General features: G+C 31.8%; 1 protein-coding gene across 1 annotated transcript; it reads left to right on the forward strand.

The window, feature by feature from the left end:
* The first annotated feature begins 1118 nt into the window (after positions 1-1118).
* LOC25491726 (non-specific lipid-transfer protein 1) lies at positions 1119-3450 on the forward strand. The gene is made up of 2 exons (XM_024783024.2): positions 1119-1613; positions 3239-3450. The coding sequence occupies exons 1-2, from the start codon at positions 1276-1278 to the stop codon at positions 3246-3248; spliced, it is 348 nt and encodes a 115-aa protein (XP_024638792.1). The 5' UTR covers positions 1119-1275; the 3' UTR covers positions 3249-3450.
* The last annotated feature ends 17653 nt before the right edge of the window (positions 3451-21103 follow it).

Consider the following 21103-nt stretch of genomic DNA (forward strand, 5'->3'; position numbering starts at 1 on the left):
GTTATCATTTCCCTTTATTATAATGTATAATTAGTTTTGCTTTTCAATTTACAAACTCTAATATTGAGCTTAGTTAGAGATAAACAAATGAGGTCGCTCATGTCCTAGTAGAGGTAGCCATATTTTTAGCTAGCTCTAATATTTTCGTTAATGTAACAACATGTATAAATCATTTACACATTAATGAAATGTTATACACATCTTGGCTTTGTCTAACTTGTGTAATATTGTACATGTTAAAACAACTAAAAGAAGTACATTTTTTATTTTTTTTAAGAACTATTTTTAAAAACTTATATATTTAATATTAAATGCACAATTCCGATAGAAAATTTACTATTTAAAACTTCTAAACATATGCAAATTTACACATTATAGAAAAATCCAAACATCATTCTTTGAATGAAAATATTTATTATCAATTGTCTTGATACATGTAAAAAGTTAGAATTCGACACTTTAAAAAAAGTGAAACTGTAACAAGTTTCTAAAGACACTTGATAAGATAAGAAGTTTAAATATATATTTTAGGAAAATGGTAACAAGTTTTCTTAGAGGCTAGAGCATTGTTTAACCTTTCAAAAACAGTAATTTTTATATTGAAAATTGTATAGTTATGACTTTTACATGTATTTGCCTTATATTTTCAAGACAAAATTTCTCTTTGTGGATTCCTTAAACAATATTTTTAGGACACTTGTTAGTAAAACCTTATATTTTATTTTAAAATATATGTATTAAACACATTAAAACATCAAAAAATAGTCATGTGAACATAGCTCAGCTGGTAGGACAATGCATTATTATATGCAGGGGCCGGGATTCGAACCCCGGACACCCCACTTATTCATCTTATAAGATGAATTCTAGCCACTAGACTACCTGACCAAAAAAAAAAAACATCAAAAAATAACATTTTTTACATAAGAATTATCCATTGTTTTAATTTTCGAATCATTAACAATAGACCTCACCTTATTGTTAGCAAGACCCTAAAAAAAGGAGAAATAACATAACATTGGATTCGGAAATCCATTCGGTGCCGCTCCTTCCTTTAAAAAGAGCACATTCGAAGTGTCACTTGAATATAGTCTAGGGATATCCCCCATTACACTATACTTAAATACCTAATAAAAAGCTCATATCCCAAGTCTCTCAATATAGTCAAGCATTCAATAAGACACAACAACCACCAAACTCAACTACACTCTTCAAAATCATTATATAAACACCTCGAACTCACACCTAAAACCATAACCATTTCCCAAACAAATTATGGGTAATATGAAGTTTGCATGTGTTGTTATGATATGCATGGCTGTGTTATATGCACAACATGGAGAAGCAATTACATGTCCACAAGTCTCAAGTAACCTTGTACCATGTGTAACTTATCTTCAGAGTGGTGGTGCTGTTTCGACGCGGTGTTGTAACGGTGTTAGAAACATCGTCAGCGCTGCTAGGACCACCGCTGACCGTCGTGTTACTTGCAACTGCTTGAAGTCAGCTGCTGCTGCTTACAGGAGAATCAACCAAGGCTATGCTGCTGCACTCCCCGGAAAATGTAGGGTTTACCTTCCCTTCAAGATCAGTGCTTCCTTCAATTGTGCTAGGTACGTGTTAATTACACTAATTATTATCTGATCATAATCAATGATTTTTGTAATACAACCTAAGTTTTTGATTTTTATAGGAAAACGCTAACAAGGTCCTAAGAGTTTAAGGCACTTTTAAACGGAAATTTTATATTTGAAATTGTGTAATAAACACATTTAAGCATTAAAAAACAATTTTTTTAATTTTTACATATCAATTTTTTTTTTTTTGGATCATTAATAACTGCCCTAAAATCACGCACTTGTTAGCATTCTCCTTCTTGGATCTTGCTAACTATTGCCCCTGAAACACCGATTAGCATTCTCATTTATTTTATTATTATTATTATTATTATTATTATTATTATTATTATTACGGTTTTGTTGACGATTGCCTCCGGAGCACTCTTTAAAAATTTTAAATTTAAAAAATATTTTTTAAAAAAATTCAAATTTTACAAATTTCAATACATTAATTACACAAATTTTCATAAGAAATTACTAATAAAGGTGCTTAAAGAGTGCTCAGGGACACTTATTAACATTTCCCTTATTATTATTATATTATTATTATGATGATGTTTGTTACTAGTATTTCAAGTATTATATTGTTGTGTGTTTGATTTATAAAAATAAATAAATAACGGATTCATGAAAATTATCATATGACACTGGATGTGATAATTGATACTCCATCCGTCCCAGTTTAACTGAGTCAATTTTCTATTTCATACAGATTAAGAAGAGTGTATAAAGGAAAGAGAAAAAAAAATAGTTTTGAGTGTATTTTTTAAGTATTGGTGCATTTTTCTTTATCATAAATTTAAAGTAGAATATATTGAATTGGGAGTTGTGAAAGTAGTATTAATTAGAGTTATAATTGAAAAAAAGTTATTAATGTTATATTGAAAAGTAAAATGGGTCAAGATTCTTAGGACAATATTTTTTTACAAATGATACAAAAGGACCAAATTTAATTTCTTCTTAGACAAAAAATTATTCTAACTTCCAAGCCCAAGCCATATCCAAAAACATAAATATTTACTTTCATTTGTGATTACATGTGATAGCTAAGCCAGTAATGATCCCTTTATTCTCTTATATTTTTTTTTGTTAAAGAACCAAATTTATTATAAGGAGAATGCTGTCTATTGTCCTTGGGACATCGGATAAGGGGATAAAAATATAAATATAATATTAGAAAATGGTGAAAAGTTATAAATTTAACTTTTTAAAAGTCAAAATGTTGTTGAAACCAATGCAAACATGTTACTTTTGGCTTTCTTAACCATTGTCCTGCAAGACCCTTATTATTATAAAGGAGGAAAGTACACAGAGTACTTAACCGACAAGTAGGGAATAGTACAAGGGGTATTTGCCCCAGTTAAAAACCAAACTCTAACTTAAGTATTTAAACAAAGAAGAGGGTTTGAGTATCATTCATAATACAAACACGGTCTTCCACTTTTTTCTGATCAAGAAACCATCTCCAAGATGTTAGTTTGATACCTAATAACCTCATTCCGTGTTTCCCAAATCTTCCACAACATTGCATGCCAGATAAATTTTGTTGGTGAATATTTTGTTCTCTTATATGTATGCGACCAAAGATAACGGTAGTTTTTTAATTTCATTTTTTGCAGTATCAGGTGAAAAAGTTATGAATGTTGAATCTAGGGCAAGAAACTATATATGGCAACAGCTACTACAATATGCGTTATTTAACTTCATGTGAGGGACAAGGTCTACGTTTATGTGATAGCTATAGTTTTCTCTTTTATTTAAGAGTGTCTGTTAGTTTTTAACCAATTCTATGTACTTTTGTTTTATGAAGACTTCTATGTACTTTTATATATGTGGTGTTTTATAACATAAATAAGATCAGTTATTGGTCCCCTAAAAAAAAATCAATTGTTGTGTTATTTATCAGAAATTAAAAAATAAAAAAAAAAAGATCGGTGTTTATTTTTTTGGTAGAGAAATTTTTTTTAACACCAAAATTTATTAGACAAAGAGAGAATTAAGGACAAAGTGTATTTAACCCACGGTTCAAGAAAACTACAAATTGTACTCATCGTCTTATGGACATTTTAGTTTTGCATTCCTATAAATGTTGAAGTGGTCAACATGTTCTATATATCCTAGAGCACCTTTGGCAATATTATATTAATCAATAAGGAAAAACTCATGATATGGGATGAAGCATCAATGATGCTCAAACATTTCTTTTAAGCGGTTGATCAATCATTTAGATATATTCTTCAATCGGTTAAAAAGCTTATTAAGAACATTCCTAAACCCTAAACCCTTTTTCTTTTGAAATATCTCCAATTTTATTTTTTTTATCTATATTGCTTTTGAACTATGATCACCACTTAGAAGCCTCATGTTTTTAGTAAGTGTAAGAACATCAAAAAAATTCTAGAGATATGATGAATTAGGAATATGCAATGGAACAAGGATGATAAAGTACGTGCTTGAAGGAAAGGTGATATCCGCAAGTAACATCAGTGACAGTTTATATACCCAGGTTATCTCTGACACCTGATGTAAGAATTTCATTCAAGTTCTGACGGAGTCAATTTCCCTTGTAGTATTGCCATTTGCAATGATTATCAACAAGAGTCAGGTCAATCGCTAAAACGTGTTGGTATATATTTGTCTATGTTTTGTATTTTCACATGGTCAATGGTACGTTGTTGTATCAAGGATTACTTCTAGGGAAGGGTTGAAGATAATGGTAGCCAATGAAGACGACTCAAATGTAACCTTTAGAGAAATATTTTATAATTTATAGTAATTATTTTTTATGTATGATATTATAAAAAAACTGACTCTTATCATTCCATGATTAATGTGGATCAATGTTTATCATGTGATTTATATTGAAAACAATATTTTATCATGGTATATCATATTGCTGGTTGCTACCGTCGATAAGACATGTGCGATAGCATGGATCGGCGATCTAGTTTTAAGAAATTAAACAAAGGAGTTTAGTACAATTCATACAACCAACACGGACTCCCTATTTTTCAAACAATAAACATTTCTAAGATGCAACTTTGATGACCTCAATCTCTGAATTCGTAAAAAAATAAAACCTCATTTCGTGCTTCTCAATTTTTTCAAATTGTTGCATGCAAAATAAGCGTTAAGCCCTTATGATTTTTACCAACGAAGAGGATGAAATGTAATCAAGAAGGGTGACCAAATTAACAGTTAATGTTTAAATTTAGGTGATAACTTGTGTACCCTATGGTGGGTATTTGTATCCATGACCTTTTTATTTATTTTATTTTTTATTTTTTTAGGAACGAGGTTTTCTCTGATACTAGAGTTTTAGCAGAGTGCGGGAGACTTTTTCTATAGACAAATTTAAATTCTTTTGTTTAGTTTTTCGAGTTGTAGAGACAACTTGAACTTTGTAATTTATTTATCTCTTTTTGTTCTGAGATTTCAAAATCTCTTTTGGGTGGTGTTACTCTAAGGCTCTAATTCCTGATCAATGGTTTTTCTGTTTCTTCGAATAGATATTTCTCAGCTTCTATCAAGGAAAAAATATTTCTTGCTAAATTTCTAAATATATGTGACTTTAGGGTAACTAAAGGTGTAAATAATTCATCAATATGAACTGTATTTTTTTCTATAAATTCTATGTTATGGTGTGAATTACTCAAAGCATAATTAATTCTATAACATATTGTAAAAGGATGATTACCCTTTTTCATAAAATTCGAGTTTTCCAACTTATAATGAAAAACTATAGATCTATCTAGATCTTTATCTTTTAGGGATAATCCCATTTGTAAATTTATATCAAATTTTATTTTTCCATATTTTAAATTACACTTTACTTGTGCAATTGTTGCCTGTCTTTTGTCTAAAATCCTAGAGTCTTCTAGGGCTATTTCTAGAGGTGAATCAATACCTTTCATAAAGGTACTTTTGATTAAAATTTGAATAGTTGATATATGAATATAACCAATTTTGCTTTTTTCTTTTTCAGAGAATGTTTCAATTCTTTTTACAATTTGAGTTTTATGTATGGTAGATATGACTATATTTCCTTGAGTATTTTCAATTGAAATTGCTTCTTGTCCTATCATTATTCCAAATTTCAAAATATTTTTTCTTGAGAAAAATTCTTTGAATTTATTAAACATCCTTTTGAAATTTTCTTCAGCAGTTAAAGTAAATCTGCTTCTTCTATCTTATTATCTATTATGTCATCAGCATAATAAATAGATGTTCCTTCAAAGTATGAAACCTCGGTCATATTCTATAATGTTTATTATGTCAATACTATGATACTGAAAATTAAATTTTGAATTTAATAAAGATATATTCATACCTTATTTGATCTTCTTTGAGATTTTGTTGATATTTTTGGTTTTGTTGTAGCTAGATATAATCTTCGAATGATTATATTTTGATTTCGGTGATCCCTCCAGAGTATTACCTCAAGGATCTAGCTCCTCCAGAGTCTTGTCTCAAGATCTACTTCTATAAAAAAACAAGTCTTTATAGGAACGAAATACTTAGTAGTATTGAACTTCAATATTCATTGATTACAAATGAGCAACGAGGCTCTTATTTATAGTGAAAAAAGGCTCACAAGTTATTCACATGTCCCTTTCTTGACAGCTAATAAAGATAAATGTAACAGCCCGATTTTTCGCTATATTTATTTTAATTGTTTTATTACGTGTTTATATGTGCTCGTATGTGATTAATTGTCATTGGGTGCATTTTGGTAGATTTTCGTATTAGAAAGGGTATTTTGGTCATTTGAGTAGAGAGGGTAAATTAGTAATTTGGAGGAGGATTAATCATAGTGTTAGTGAGAAGTATCGTTTTACTAAGTTATTAGTGTAGTAATTAATATTTTATCGTTTAGTGACTGTTAATAGTGTTTTACCACTAAGTGATCATTAATAGCATTTTACCGTTGAGAATAGTAGTAACATTTTGGAATTGTGTTAGAATGAGTTAAGTCCACTAGAAACTAGGTTAAGCCCATTTAGAGGAATATACCTTATGAGTTTGTCTTAGAAAATATCATTCATTTAATTTGATAAGATTTAGGGGTGGGGATAGGCCAGGCCATGCCAGGCTTTGATAGGCCTGAGCCTGGCCTACGAAATAAATCACAAGCATGAGCCTGGCCTATGGCCTATCATAGGTTGTTTTTCTAGGCCTGGCCTGGCCTATATAAAAGCATGGACTGGCCTGAAAGCCTACTTACAGGCCTACTTCACATTAAGGCCATCAAATAGTTCATTTGGCCTACTAAATAGGTTAAACATGTCTTAAAGCCTACTTAAAAGCCTATTTCACTACAAGTAAATTTCAACTAGATTAAAGCCTACATAAAAGCCTATAACAACAAAGCCTATTAAGGGACTAATAGATAGAGAAAAAGATGTTTATATTTTTAATATATGCAATTATTTTAATATAATTTTTTTTTAATACATAAGTATTATTAGGCTTAACAGTATTTTTTTGAAGCCTAAGCTTGGCCTATTTAACTAAACAGGCTTTCTAAAAAGCCTAAGCCTAGGCCTATCTACTAAACAGTCCAGGCCAAGTCAGGCCAAAACAGGCCAGGCTGTAGGCCCCTGTAGGTCGGCCTGGCCTATTCCCAACCCTAATAAGATCATTCTAGAGAGAGGTAGAGAGAGAAAGTGGTGAAGAGGAGAAAAAGGGTTAGAGAAGGAGAAACTTGAAGAATCAAGAATTGGAGTGAGCTTAGGAGCTAAAGTAAAGCCTAAGTTGAGGTTAATCATAATCTAAGGTAAGGGGGTTAGTCTTCATCATAATCATCATCATCATTTTTACAATTTTTCAAATGTGGTATGAATTTTTCATAATTGGATAATTGTTGCTAAATCCGTGCTCCAACTGTGATGATATGTTTGTATGCATGAATTGATGATAATTGTATGATTGTTGGTGAAATTACATGTTCAATTATGTAAAAATGTGAAGTTGTGAAAATTGTGCTCAATTGGTGAATTTTGCTAAGTTGTTGTTGAATTGAGATATGATTCATGTTCAATTGATGTTGTTGTTGATGAATCATTGCTTGGGTATACATATTCATGAATTGATGATGAAAATTTGAATTGTTGTTGGTGTTTTGGTATATTTTGAAGAGTTTGGTGAATTGGCTAAAAGTGAGGTTGATTTTCATGTTCAATGTGTTTTTGAGTACTCTTATGAGTTATGTGACCTATAAACAATTTCTGGAAACACATTTGGGCATTAGGGGATTAAAATGGGGAGTTTTGGGTTAAAATGGGTTGGAACCCGTAACTTTTTCTGGAAAAATATGCATGGTCGCTTAAGCGAGCTCCTAAGCGAACACTCATAGTGTTTTCTGGGTATTGGTCGCTTAAGCGAGCTACGAGCGAGCGGAAAAGCGTACATTTTTGTAGCTTCTGTAACTCGTTCACTTAAGCGAACCAGGTGGTCACTTAAGCGAGCTGCAAGCGAGCTGGTAAGCGTACATTTTTGTAGCTTCTGTAACTCGTTCGGTTAAGCGAACCAGGTGGTCGCTTAAGCGAGCAATTCATTTTCTAGCACTTTGAATTTTTGGTTCCGAGTTTCCTAGGGCCAATCCGAACTTCTTTAAACACTTCTTTTAACTTGTATAATCACTGTTTGTACAATTAATCCTACTGGAACATCTCCTTGAATGAGATTTGGACTTGTTTTGTGAAATTGAATCAAACTTTGAAAATTGTCCAAGAACGTTGAATTTTCCGGAAATTGAATCTTCAAGGAAATGAAATGGGATTAAGATAGTACAGTGATTATATGGTTACTGAAAATGGTTGTGATTGGTTTCCTTGAGTCTTAATTGGTTTGGGTTTTGAAAATGGGAATTCTTGGAAAATGTCTAGAGAGACGAACATTGATGAAAATATTCTTTTAAGCTAATCACCTTACGAATCTTTCTTGTTTAGTTTTGTATGACTAAATGGAGATGTATGAATGAATTACGAGATGTTGTATGTTTTCTTACTTGGTATGTGAGAAATATTGTAATGATGTGATTACATAATGTTGAAGATGTTGAAATGATATTGATGATCATTGTGCTTGTTGTGATGACACTTGATTGATATGTGCTATGTTGATTTGTGTGGACGTAATTACTTGATAATGCAATTGTTGTTGGAGTTGTGCAATGTAATTGGAGGTGTACTTTTACATTGTGTTGGTGTATGTAAGTTGAGTAATTGCATCTTAGAACTCTAAACTAAAAAGAATTAGTTACACATGGTAACTAAAAACAAATTACTAAAGATAAAAACATACCCTAGAAAATCAAGGAGAGGATAGAAACTCCTCTGAAGTTCTAGAATTTCCTTTCTCTTGAACTATTCCAGTTCTGAACTAGTATTACTAAATGAGTAAGGCTGATATTTATAGTGAGAGTTTCTAAATGGGTTTGGACTAAAAGTGCGAGCTTTACGCACAAAAAAGCAAAAAAAGACGCTTTCGCCCCACACATTTAAGATGCATAGGGCGTACAACACATGTCGTAGGCGCATGTGAAAGGCCTTGTGGCCATGCCCTAGGCGCATGACTTACTGCCACCAAGCCCTAGGCACATGGTACTGCTATTCGGGCCCAGTTTCTCTGATTTTCCGTAGTTTTAGGTGTTTCTCTTCAAATAACTTGTCTTGGGACCTGGGAACAATATTCCTCCCACTGAAAAGTCTCATGAGGTCTCTACAATATTCGTTCTTGGTCTTCCGAAAGTCTTCACAAATCTTTGGATGTTCTTGATTTACCGATTTGTATGATTTCTTCATGAATTATTTTAAAAACCCCCTAAAATTGCTATGTTTCGGGAAAACTATAATTACAGACTCAAATATAGAAAACATTACAGAAGTCCCGAAATCATAGACAATTGTTGTAATACTCCTCCTTTTTGCAGCTAAAACCTACTGAAAATGACAGAAAAACATGCTAAGAATAATGTAAGATGTTCTGTAATCACAAACCTTCTATCCAAGAAGGAGAGTGATCTAATGATTAATGAATCCATAATCGTTGTTCTACTATGAGAGGTTCTAGTAAAACAACATTTGATTTCACTCATCTTTTCTCTCTTTGGTGGTTAATCTTATTACTAAACACTTGCAAAAACACAGTAAAAGGGGTGGATGACTTGGTGGTGGAGATTAAATTTTTGTTGTGGCGATGGAATTTGGGAAGAACAAATACTACAATTTATACATAGTAAGAAAGAACGTAAACCCAAGTGATTGTCTATTGAGGTAATAAGTCTTGGTCCGAGCTGATCGCATTTGACATAGGAGTTGAAGTTGTTATTCGATGTTTTTTTTTATAGTGAGTACGTGGAGTGGTTGCGCCTTTGTTTGCCTATTGCAGCATGGTTGATGTTTTATAAAACAATAGCAGATAATTTTTTTTTTATGATAGGGGTAGGATCAACATTTTGTTTCCTTGTTTTTCTGTTTTTGTCTTGATGGTCGGTGTAGTACAACAATTTCGGCCCTCTTGCGGTTTTGTTTTTTATTGGGGTGTTCTGCTTTCATACGACGACTTTTGGTTGTAACTTCGCTCCTTTGGCTATCTGATGGTCGGATTTAGGCAAGTGTAGCAAATCGTTTACCAAGTAATAAATTGCAAGTAGAGTATTCTATCCATAGGGATTGTCGTTGACCATAGGCAATTCACCTTACTTATTTGGGAACAAAAAACACTAAATAAAATAGTAAAATAAAATAAAAGATAGCAGGGTTAGTCTGTTTACAGCCGAGCAAGGGTTGACGAGTTAACCTGGTTTTGATTGGAGAATGTTTTCGGTGGTTATGATTCTTCGAATCCCCTCTATTCATTTGTTGGAATTAATTAAATTGTCAAGCATCATTCAGTTTCTAACATCTTCTATCTAAGTGATGAGTTCGTGGGGTTTTACTACCTACAGGCTATCAAGTTGCACCTACTAATCACACAGGTTTGTACGTTTAGGGTCTTACTCTCTTAGAGGTTTGGGTTCTTTTCCCTCCAGGTGTCAGTTGGAACCTTACATCGGAGTTTCTACATGGTTCAGTGTTCAAGGTCGTCAATCCTGTATGGAGATACACTTAAATACGTAAAGGTGCATGTAGGTTCTTACTTTTTTAAAGGTATTTTAATCAACAATGGATATTAGGGTTCCTAAATTCTCAGTTTCCAAAAGGTACCCTCGTCTATTGAATCTTAGAAGGACATCAACATATTCTCCCTCTCAGTAGTTCTACAAACAGGCTCCCCTATCTCATCTAGAGTGAGGAGATAGACTCCTACCTTCAAGCCCCTAGTTCTTGCCTTCCTATTGAACCACTTCGTTATGAATGAGAAATTGTGAATGAGAGGTGTTGTATTTATAGGAAAGTTTTCAACTGTGTTTGGGTCAAAAAACTGATCTTTTTCCAATAAAAAGTAGCAAAAAGCAGTTATGACCTGCTCCTTGCATACTCAAGGCTCATGGCTGGGGCGCATATGGAAAAAATTTGTGCTCAAGGCGTGTTCCCTCCAAGCTCATGGCGTATGAGTGTGCAGTTTTGCGCGTAATAACTTTTTTCTATGTCTTTTTGGGTGTTTCTTCCATATAAGATGTCTTGGGACTTGGGAAAATAATTCCTCCCTTTGTAATGTTTTCTGAGGCCTCTTGCATATTCATTCATGGTCTTCCCAAAGTCTTCACAAATCTTCAAATGTTTCGTTTTGTCGATTTGCATGATTTCTTCTTCAATTACATCAAAACACCCTATAATTACTATGTTTCTGGAAAAATTATAATTACATGATTCAATATAGAAAACATTAGAAATGTCCCAAAAACCATAAGCAAATAATACTCATCTATTCTTGATGAAAACTGATTGAAATTAACTCAAAAACATGCTAAGAATAACGTAAGACGATATGTCATCACTATCCTGGTGCTTCTTGCGTAGGGTATGCTTAATAAAAAAATTTGTTAAAAAAAAAAAAAAAACTTGCAACCTTAATATGATTTTTTTTCCTTATATAAGTTAAACATAATCAACTAACATATTTAAGCATTTTTACACACAAGAACGGAAGCCCAATACACAACAGTATAGAACCGCGTTAAATTAATTAGTCTTCTTAGAATAATTTATGAGTTTTTTTTATTTATTTTTATGCAGATGGACGAAATGACAACGTCATCATAAATTCACTTCCCTCCTTTATAATAAATTCCAATCATGACGTTCGGCCTAACAATTTCGACAATTTTATAATTGAACTAGGACTTATAGGGACCGTTTATTTTATATTCTATTACTTGTATATGTGATTGTAAGCTTGTATGAAGATTTCATAATATTTTTATTTCTAAATATATATGATATAATAACCGGAGGTATCATCTTATAAAGAAAAGTACAAAAGAATAAAACTAAAGAATACATTAGACATCATTTTTTGTTATGGTGACAACATTTTGGTCACATAGTTTGCATGAAGGCAGTGGTAATAGTTTGTCATTTCAGATCCATCGGCTCTTCTTCAGTACTAATGTCTCCATTATGTGCTCATTCTAAATTTCTGTCGCATTCAAATTTTTTATCCTTCCTCAAAAGTCAGGAATCATGCAGTTACCAATTTGCCCCCAACTGTTAACTTTGTTTTCTACAAAATCATCTGTATTTTTTTTTTTTTAAGGAAAAATCATCTCTATTATTAGTATTCATATAATATCTGTTTATTTATATAGTACTAGTGTATTATTTTTCTAATAAAAAACCAATTATCTCGTTTTCTTGACCTATTTATTTTTAGGGAAATGTTAACTTGTGTCCTTAGGGCACATATTAAGAATTCCACTAATAGAAATTATGTATTGAAAATTGTGTTAATTTATTGCTCAAAATGTTTAATATTAACTTTTTTCATCAAATTTTTACCATTATTGAAATGAAAATAATGTTTAACATGTGCCCTAAAGACACAAGTTAACATGACCCTTATTTTTATTTCAGAAAAACAGTATGTATGGTAAAATAACTATGTTATTGGCTATTTTCAAAAAACTCTTATTCTCAAAAGAAAGAAAAGGAGCTGACTCATATGTGAGATCATAGGTTTGACTTCCGGTGGCGATATGAGAACTTATTTAATGGATGATCTTTGAGAATTCTTTAAATCTTGATATCTTCCCTGGTCGTTATGAGTATTCATTGTCCAATTTACATAAACTTTTTGTCATAGAAAAATAAAAAATTATGTTATTGTTAATATTTAGTTTGAAGTAATTTTTTATTAAAAGTAACGGTACATTTGTTTGCAATCATTATAAAAAAGGTTTATATATAAACATAAAATTTTACGCTCAACACCAAGAAATAATATATTTTATCAGAAAATGTCAATAGAATGGTATTTTCTCAAACAACTCATGCAGTTTTATACTGACAGGACATGATGGATATATTTTTTATTAAAGAATAACATTTTTTTTTTCTGGTGCAAGAAATAACATAATTTTTTATTAAAGGAACTATACATTTCTTTTTCAGATTACTAGTTAAGACCAAATTTATATGATTCTTCAAAAATAAAATAAAGGTGATGCTAACCGGTGCCCCGGGCACGGGTTAAGCATACAAAAAAAGAAGATTCTTACCATAAAAGAAAGTTTTGTTGACTTATTTATAGATTAATTAAACAATTTTTTCAATGCAATAATTAACATATAATTTCCCTTTTTATTATCCTTAATCAGTGTCCCGGAGGCACCGGTTAGCATTTCCCTAAAATAAAAAAGACCAAATTTATATGAGTAACTATTGTAAGAGAGAGAAAAAAATTCATTTAATTTGACTTAAAATAGGTGTAGGCATGCACCGTGCCAATCGATCTGCATTCACATATTTATTGCAAATTCAAACCGCAAATTGATTTATTAAAATGAAATAAAGTAGTATTGTTAAGTATGACTTAAAGCTTTTATAAGAAAAAAAAAACTAAAAGCTCCCAACTCAGAACATGCAAGGCATTTTTTTTTTCAAGCTAGAAACCACCTCCAAGAAATCACTGTTATTGTCTCCACCTTCATGTTTTTAGAAGAAAAAATAGTCATTTTGATAACTTTTAGTGTATTAATCACACAAACTTGACGACGTAATTACTGTATCTGTTTTTTAACTAGAGCCACTAGGAAACTTGTTAACATTCTCCTTCAAATAATATAGAGAAGTGATGGTTAATCCGAAAGACATTGAGAAAATCATTTCATAATATTTTAATTAATGGAACATTAAAAAACTACTAGTGGGGATTATGGCTAAAACATTTATTATTGTAAAAAATTTCTTACATGAAAATTTTATTATCAATTAAACTTCGAAATGATATTGACAAAAAGAAAATCCAAACCATGGGCACCATAGTAAAAGCAACATTCTGAGTCTTAGGATCTTGACAAAACGAGAACATCAAGGTGCAAAAAAGTGCAAATTCCTAGATTCATGTCGTTCATATCTATGTTGAGCACTGTAATTTTAAGGAAGTGCATATACATATATCATGAATATGGATACCTATTAACAGGCATGGTTTTCCTTCTAGTATCCGCCGTACAATTTTCCAGCACGGCGTTCCGGCAAACTACCGTGGTTTCCGGCAGGGTTTCACCCATGACATCAATGATGGGAAGGCCTGATCGCTAGGTTGAAAGGTTATAAATTGTTATGGTTTTTTTACACTTTTTGTTTTTCAATAAAAAATTCACAATTACTTTGTCAATTTTTGTATCGACAAGAATTTTGATTGAGGATTATATTCCATTTAATTTAGTTTCTTCATTGTTGTTTTGATTAATTAATCTATGGTGTATTGTATGGTGTAATGCTACCTATTATTACCTAGTTTATGTTTATGTAATTTACTTGCAATTATATATTTTTCATATATATGTCTCTATTGTTCAAATTTTTGTTGTTCTATTGATCAACACACAGTTAGTATGGAGAGGCTTTGAACGAGATCACAATTATTTCTTTGAAGGCTAGCACGGAATGAAATAGATTTCATTTGTTTCATGTGTGCCAAGCTAGGTTAAAATGAAGAATCTCAAGCCAATCATTTGTAAAAAACTTTGTGTTTGCTTTGTCTTGAACTAAAGCATCGGAATTTGAGGATATAATACTCTTGGTCGTTGTTTATGATTTGGTTGCAAGGTATTCATTTATTGCTTATCATTGTGTTGGCAAGTTGAAATTTCTTATGTCACATTTATCCCTTCAAGTACAAACAAATATGTGGTCATGGTAAGGATTGTGAGTTAATTAAAGACAGCAGTAAACCTTTTGTAAAAGATTTGATTTGTTTGCCTTTGAAGGAGATCAATGTCATCTTAGTTTTTGGTACTCTGTTTAGCACATAGCTAACAGTCAATGAAATTTTCCCCACCAATGAGGCGCTGCATCAGAATTAAGCATGATAGCAACTACTAATTTGATAAAGGTTTGATTTTTTCTTTCCGCTTTACCGTTCATCTCAGGAGAGTAAGGTGCAGTTGTTTCATGAATTATTCCATGCTCTTTATAATACTCATTGGATGTGTGTGATAAATATTCAGTGCCACTGTCACTACGATAACGCTTAATTTTCTTATTGAATTGATTTTCAACTTCTTTGACAAATATTTTAAACATATCAAACGCATCACTTTTATTTTTCATCAAGTACACATAAGTACACATAAATATAGAAGCTTTGAGGTAAGGGGATAGAACTATTTCATCAAATAAGCTATAATCTCATTTTTCTACGAATGGGTCCTAAGTGTTTTTGTGTGAATTTTGATTTTTATGAATTTTGATGTTGATTTCCATGTTCCTGATTGATGTGTAGTTATGGGTATGTTGAATTTTAGGGAATTGATGTGTTTATATGTTCAAGTTCAAAGTTGATGTTTGAAATAAGTTGTTTTAATGATTTTTGCTCAATCAAGTGTAAACCATGTATTTGTAAGTGATTATTGTCCAAACATGTTTCTAATCACTTGATATATGATTATATATGTTTGTATGTTCTTGGGGTTTCAATTGTTGGTGTTGTCTGAGAAGTTTCAATGAAGTTGTGAAAATATGAGTTTTTGGTGAAAAATGAGTTTGATGTTGAATTTGTGATGAAACGATGTTGTGAGTTCATGTTTGTAAGTGTTTTGGTTGTCTTTGAATATATGTGTTGTAGTATGACTTAAAATTTGTTGAATGAAGAATATTGTTGCTAAAAATATAAAAGGTTTCAAATATATTTTGTGCTGAAACTATATTTATGGACAATAAATATATTTTTGTATCGTATGAAGGAAGATTTGATGTAAATATATTTGAAAGAGAATATTTGATGCAAATATTATTTCACTAAAGGAGAAAAAAAAAATGTATCTTCAGCGTGAAATCCGTTCCAAATTTATGAGTTATATTTTTTTTTATAAATATAGACATTGTATCAGATGTAAACCTCGAGAGAGAGGGAGTTGAAAACAAGGGTTTAGAAGCCAACACAAAAACTAGGGTTTGTAGAGTTTGCTCTTGGCAACAAACACTAGGGTTGAGATTGATTCACCTTAGGAAACACTATTATGATTGAGTCTCTTGGTCACGGGGAAGAGATTAGGACTTTGGGTAGAATTAGATTTGAAGACTAATTCTTGTAACCTTTTTGATATCTCTTTGTAATGTTACTAATCATTATAGTGGAATGGAGAGCTGCTCTCTCCCCAAGACTAGGTTAGTATTGGACCGAACTGGGTAAAAAAAATTCATGTGTTCTTTCTTTCTCTCTCTCAATGTTATCTACTTTTGCTTGTGTTTATAAATGTCACCCACTTTGTTTTGGTTGCTTGATTATTTTGCTCCACACATCAAATATTTTATTGGTGTGATTTTTCAACGACTTCACAACAATTGGCGCCCACCGTGGGGCAAGGATCAAACGATAATCAAGTACCATGGGCTAGAAGTGGGATATTGAGAAGTTTACCAGAGATAATGATTTTGGGTTATGGAAGGTAAAGATGGAAGCGGTGTTAATACATAAAAAGTGTGAGAAAGCTTTGAAGGGTGAAGGTGTGTTACCGGTCACCATGTCACAAGTGGAGAAGACCGAGATGGTGGAATAGGTCAGGAGTGCCGTTGTCTTGTGCCTCAGGAATAAAGTTTTCAGAGATGTCACGAAGGAACCTTCCGCAATATCGATGTGGTCAAAGTTGGAGTCATTGTATATGACTAAGTCTTTGGCTCACAGGCAATTCCTAAATCAACAACTCTACTCATTCAAGACGGTGGAGTCAAAGGCCATCATGGAGCGACTAACAGAGTTCAACAAAATCCTTGATGATTTGGAAAACATTGAGGATGCATGTGCTTTGGTGGCGTGTTGTTGGGAGAATGAAGAAGGTAATGTTTCCAACCTTGTGAATGATGCCTAGTAGAGCGGTGATCATCTGGAGAGACGTTAAACACTCAACATCAGCCTGGAGAGGTGGTGGGAAGAATACTTATGGTCAGTCTGAAGAGGCGGGAGTAAGAATACTTGTGATCAACCTTTGAGGTGGTGTTTTAGGGTGAAAGACAAAGTGTGATGTACGCATTTTCTAGTTGAGGTTGACAACGCTCAGCTTGAGGTGGAGTTAAACACACCGGGAATGGTACGACTATGGAGACCTTGGGTGTTATTCTTTAGTTGTGAGCAATGGAATTCTTCATGAAGACATAAGACATTCCGGAGTTTGAAGAATGTATGGCATGGCTTGTGGGATTGCCCTAAAATACCAAGGGTGATTGGATGGAAGGAGATCTTCAAGGAAGCGGGAGACGTTCCGTGGTTGAAGAGGTTATGGTATATACTTGTGGAACTACCTAAAATTCCTAGTGTAGTTGGCTGAAGACGTTCCTAGAGAGAGAGAGAGAGAGAGAGAGAGAGAGAGAGAGAGAGATGGAAACAAGGTTTTAGAAGCCATAACAAAAACTAGGGTTTGTAGAGTCTGCTCTTGGCAACAAACACTAGGGTTGGGATTGATTCACTTTAGGAAACACTATTAGGATTGAGTCTCTTGGTCACGATAAGAGATTGAGTAGAATTATGTTTAAAGACTAATTCATGTAACCTTATATCTCTTTGTAAATTAACTCATCATTATAGTTGAACGAAGAGCTGCTCTCTCCCCCAGACTAGGTCAGTATTGGACCGAATTAGGTAAACAAATTTCATGTGTTCTCTCTTTCTTTCTCTCGTTGTTATCTACCTTTTCTTGTGTTTATAACTATCACCCACTTTGTTTTGGTTGCTTTATAATTTTATTCCACACATCAAATATTTTATTGGTGTGATTTTTCAACGAACTCACAACAATATGTTAACTAATAACAAAGTTTGTGTAACGATTTTGTGTCAAAGGGGATCAAAATCAGGGTTTTTTGGGAAAAATTGTATGAGTTCCCGAGTGGAACCTGAAATCTAGGTTCCACTGTGCTGGTGAACTCGCCAGGCGAGCTAGCACTCGCTGTGGCGAGTTACCCAGGACATAACTCATGATTTTGGTCGTCCTTGACAGCTGGGGCCATTTTTGGACATCCTTAAGTACTTCTATTGATGTGTTTGATTGTTGTTTTAACTTAAAAATATACTGGAACATCAATTGGATCAGATTAAAATGGTTTTGATAAATTGGAATGAAACTTAGTTGAAAAAGGTGAAGAACGTAAAAAATTTCAAAACTTGTTTTTTTTCAAATAAAATGATGGAGTTATGAATTGTTTTCTATAAAAATGTGTTTGGAATGATTATGTTAGGTATATATGAGTTTCAAACTTAGTCTTTGAAAATCAATTTCTTTTGAAAAATGAGAAAAATTAGATGAACTTAGTGAATTTTTTGAAATAACTGGAATTGAGCTATGATGTGGATATGTATGAACTACTGTGATGTTATGTGATATATGAAAATGCTTTGTTGATGTGTTTGAGCATGAACGCCTCGTTTTTGGTGAATTATTTGGAAAAAGATGGTTTTTGTGAAAATATATGAACTTTGTCAAAATGAGATTTTATGATCGGATAACTCGCAAATGGCTTTGTATTCACGATAATAGGATAGAATAAGAATGAATCATTGATGGTTGGGTGTTTAATATTATGAATGTCATGATGTGATTAGTTGTGTGCTTTTATGCAAAATGTGATTTTGAAACGTTATTGTTTCTTTGAGGTGATAATTGTTGATGATGATTCCTTTGGTGATTTTAATTCGATGTCTTGTTGAATTATGACTTGTTGATTGTGTGGATGTAAAAACTTGATAATGCAAATGATGTTGAATTTATGAAGAATGTAATTGGAGGTGTACTTTACATTGCTTTAGTGAATATATTAGTTTGGTGATTTATGTATTGTCGAGTGTTTTCTTAAAGTCCATGCATTCATAGTCATATTGAGTCTTATGAAGAATGTAAATGGAGGTGTACTTTTACATTGCTTTGGGGAAATACGTAAGTGGAGGTGTACTCTTACATTGGTGTGGATTCAATACGGTAAAATTATATTCAGAATCTAATTAGTACCACATGCATTAAAAAGAGTCTAGAACATTGCATGCATTTGATAATTGATGAAACATGTCATATTTGGCTATGTGAATTTGTGATTATGTGTGTCGGTGAAATTTGGTGAATGTTGTGAATAGGTGAAAAAGGTAAATTTGTTGTTTTATTGTGCTTGTAAGCTTGATGAAAATGTTGATGTGAAAATTCATTGTTGAATGATTTAATTAAATGTCTATTCATTGATCTTTGAAATTGAATATGTCACTTTACTTTCATTGATTATATATTATTTGCGGAATGTTATCTAACCTCCAATGGTCGTTTGGTTGACCGTCTGCCTATTTGTATGAATGGATAGAAGACGTGCAAGAATGATCTTCTTATTGCTTGTGACTCACTTGAGGGCTAGCTTTGGAGCTACCTCGTTTCTTTTCTTATGAGTTTTAGTTAGGGCTCTAATTAGGATTTTGGACTATGTTTATTTACTTTTGTCTTTTGAGACTTGTTGCTCATTTATATTAGAGACTTGAGATTTTATTTGGTGATAAATTATAAGACCTATGCCATGGTTATGAAGAACTGTGTATGTTGTTGAGATCATTTTTGTCTGTTTGTTTTCCATTGCGAAATTTTTATGAAAATTGCTTATGCATGTTTTAAGAAATGAACGTGTAACATCTAAACTGTTGAAAATTATTATTTATTTTGCATGATTTATTGCTTAAGAGGTTTAGGGTGTTACAGTTGTCTAAGTGAAAGTGCGTGGTATAACATTTTGGGTAGAATATATATACTATTGGTCCCTATAAATATACCAATTTTTTCATTTTAGTCTCGTTAAAATATGCCTTCGTCTTTTAGTCCCAAAAATTCTTTATCACCACTTTTGACCCTTGGCTTTAAGTCCACTCATGTGTACATTTATATTTTTAAGGAAATTGTACGGAAATGTGTAAAATATTATAAAATCTCTCCCAAAATAAATTAAAAAAAAAATTAATATGAATTTTTAATCGTCAAAAATATGAAAATTCATATTTAATTCATGTTTCGTTAAAAATATTTAATTTTTTTTTTTGGAATAGATTCTTATAATATTCTAAACATTTCTGAAAAATTTGATTAAAAAATATGAAGTTTAAACATGAATTAACTTAAAAGGAGGGACTAAAATGATCATTAGTGCCACAATTATTAATAATAAATTTTAATGAATAAATTCTACTTAACTTCAATTACTTTATAATAATACTTTTTTTAATAAAAAATTATTTTACACGTTCATATTTGCAAATGCCTCAATATCCACTAATACTCGTATGTCAGATATTCATATGAACGTGAGAGCAACATAAATATCATTTTTATCAAATATAGAAGGTTAACTACTATGTTTACCCGTGGACATCCATTATTATCCCTGATAATAGTATGGTAACAACAACAATAACATCAACAATGTAAAAAATAAAGAATAGTGAGAAAAAACATAAACATAAGAAAAATTATACTGAGAGGGGAATAGTCATATATAAAGTAGAGAAAAAAACTCTAATAAACCAAATGGTTGAAGAGTGTTGGGGAAAAAGAAGGCAAGTTGAAAGAATAATAATTTTTTATGGAAAAAGTATCAAAATATATTACAGATGAACAAAACACGTAAGAATGTAGTTGTATTACAAATTTGATCGATAAAAAAATATCTGGACGTTAAAATTAAAGTAGATATGAATTATTTGTTGAGATGTTTATCTTAGATAGGAAAATCAGTTTTCTAAAAATAAAACATAAATATTAATATGAGAGTGAACATGTGCATAAACAATTGGCATTATTCATTGGATTACCGAAAAAAGAAAAACTCATGAGAAAGTAGTTGTATTGCATCAAATAG

Source organism: Medicago truncatula, chromosome 4, assembly GCF_003473485.1.
Source record: "Medicago truncatula cultivar Jemalong A17 chromosome 4, MtrunA17r5.0-ANR, whole genome shotgun sequence".
NCBI classification, from domain to species: Eukaryota; Viridiplantae; Streptophyta; class Magnoliopsida; order Fabales; family Fabaceae; genus Medicago; species Medicago truncatula.

Coding starts and splice junctions, on each gene's coding strand:
- LOC25491726 (XM_024783024.2), top strand. CDS start 1,276: ATGGGTAATATGAAGTTTGCATGTGTTGTTATGATATGCATGGCTGTG.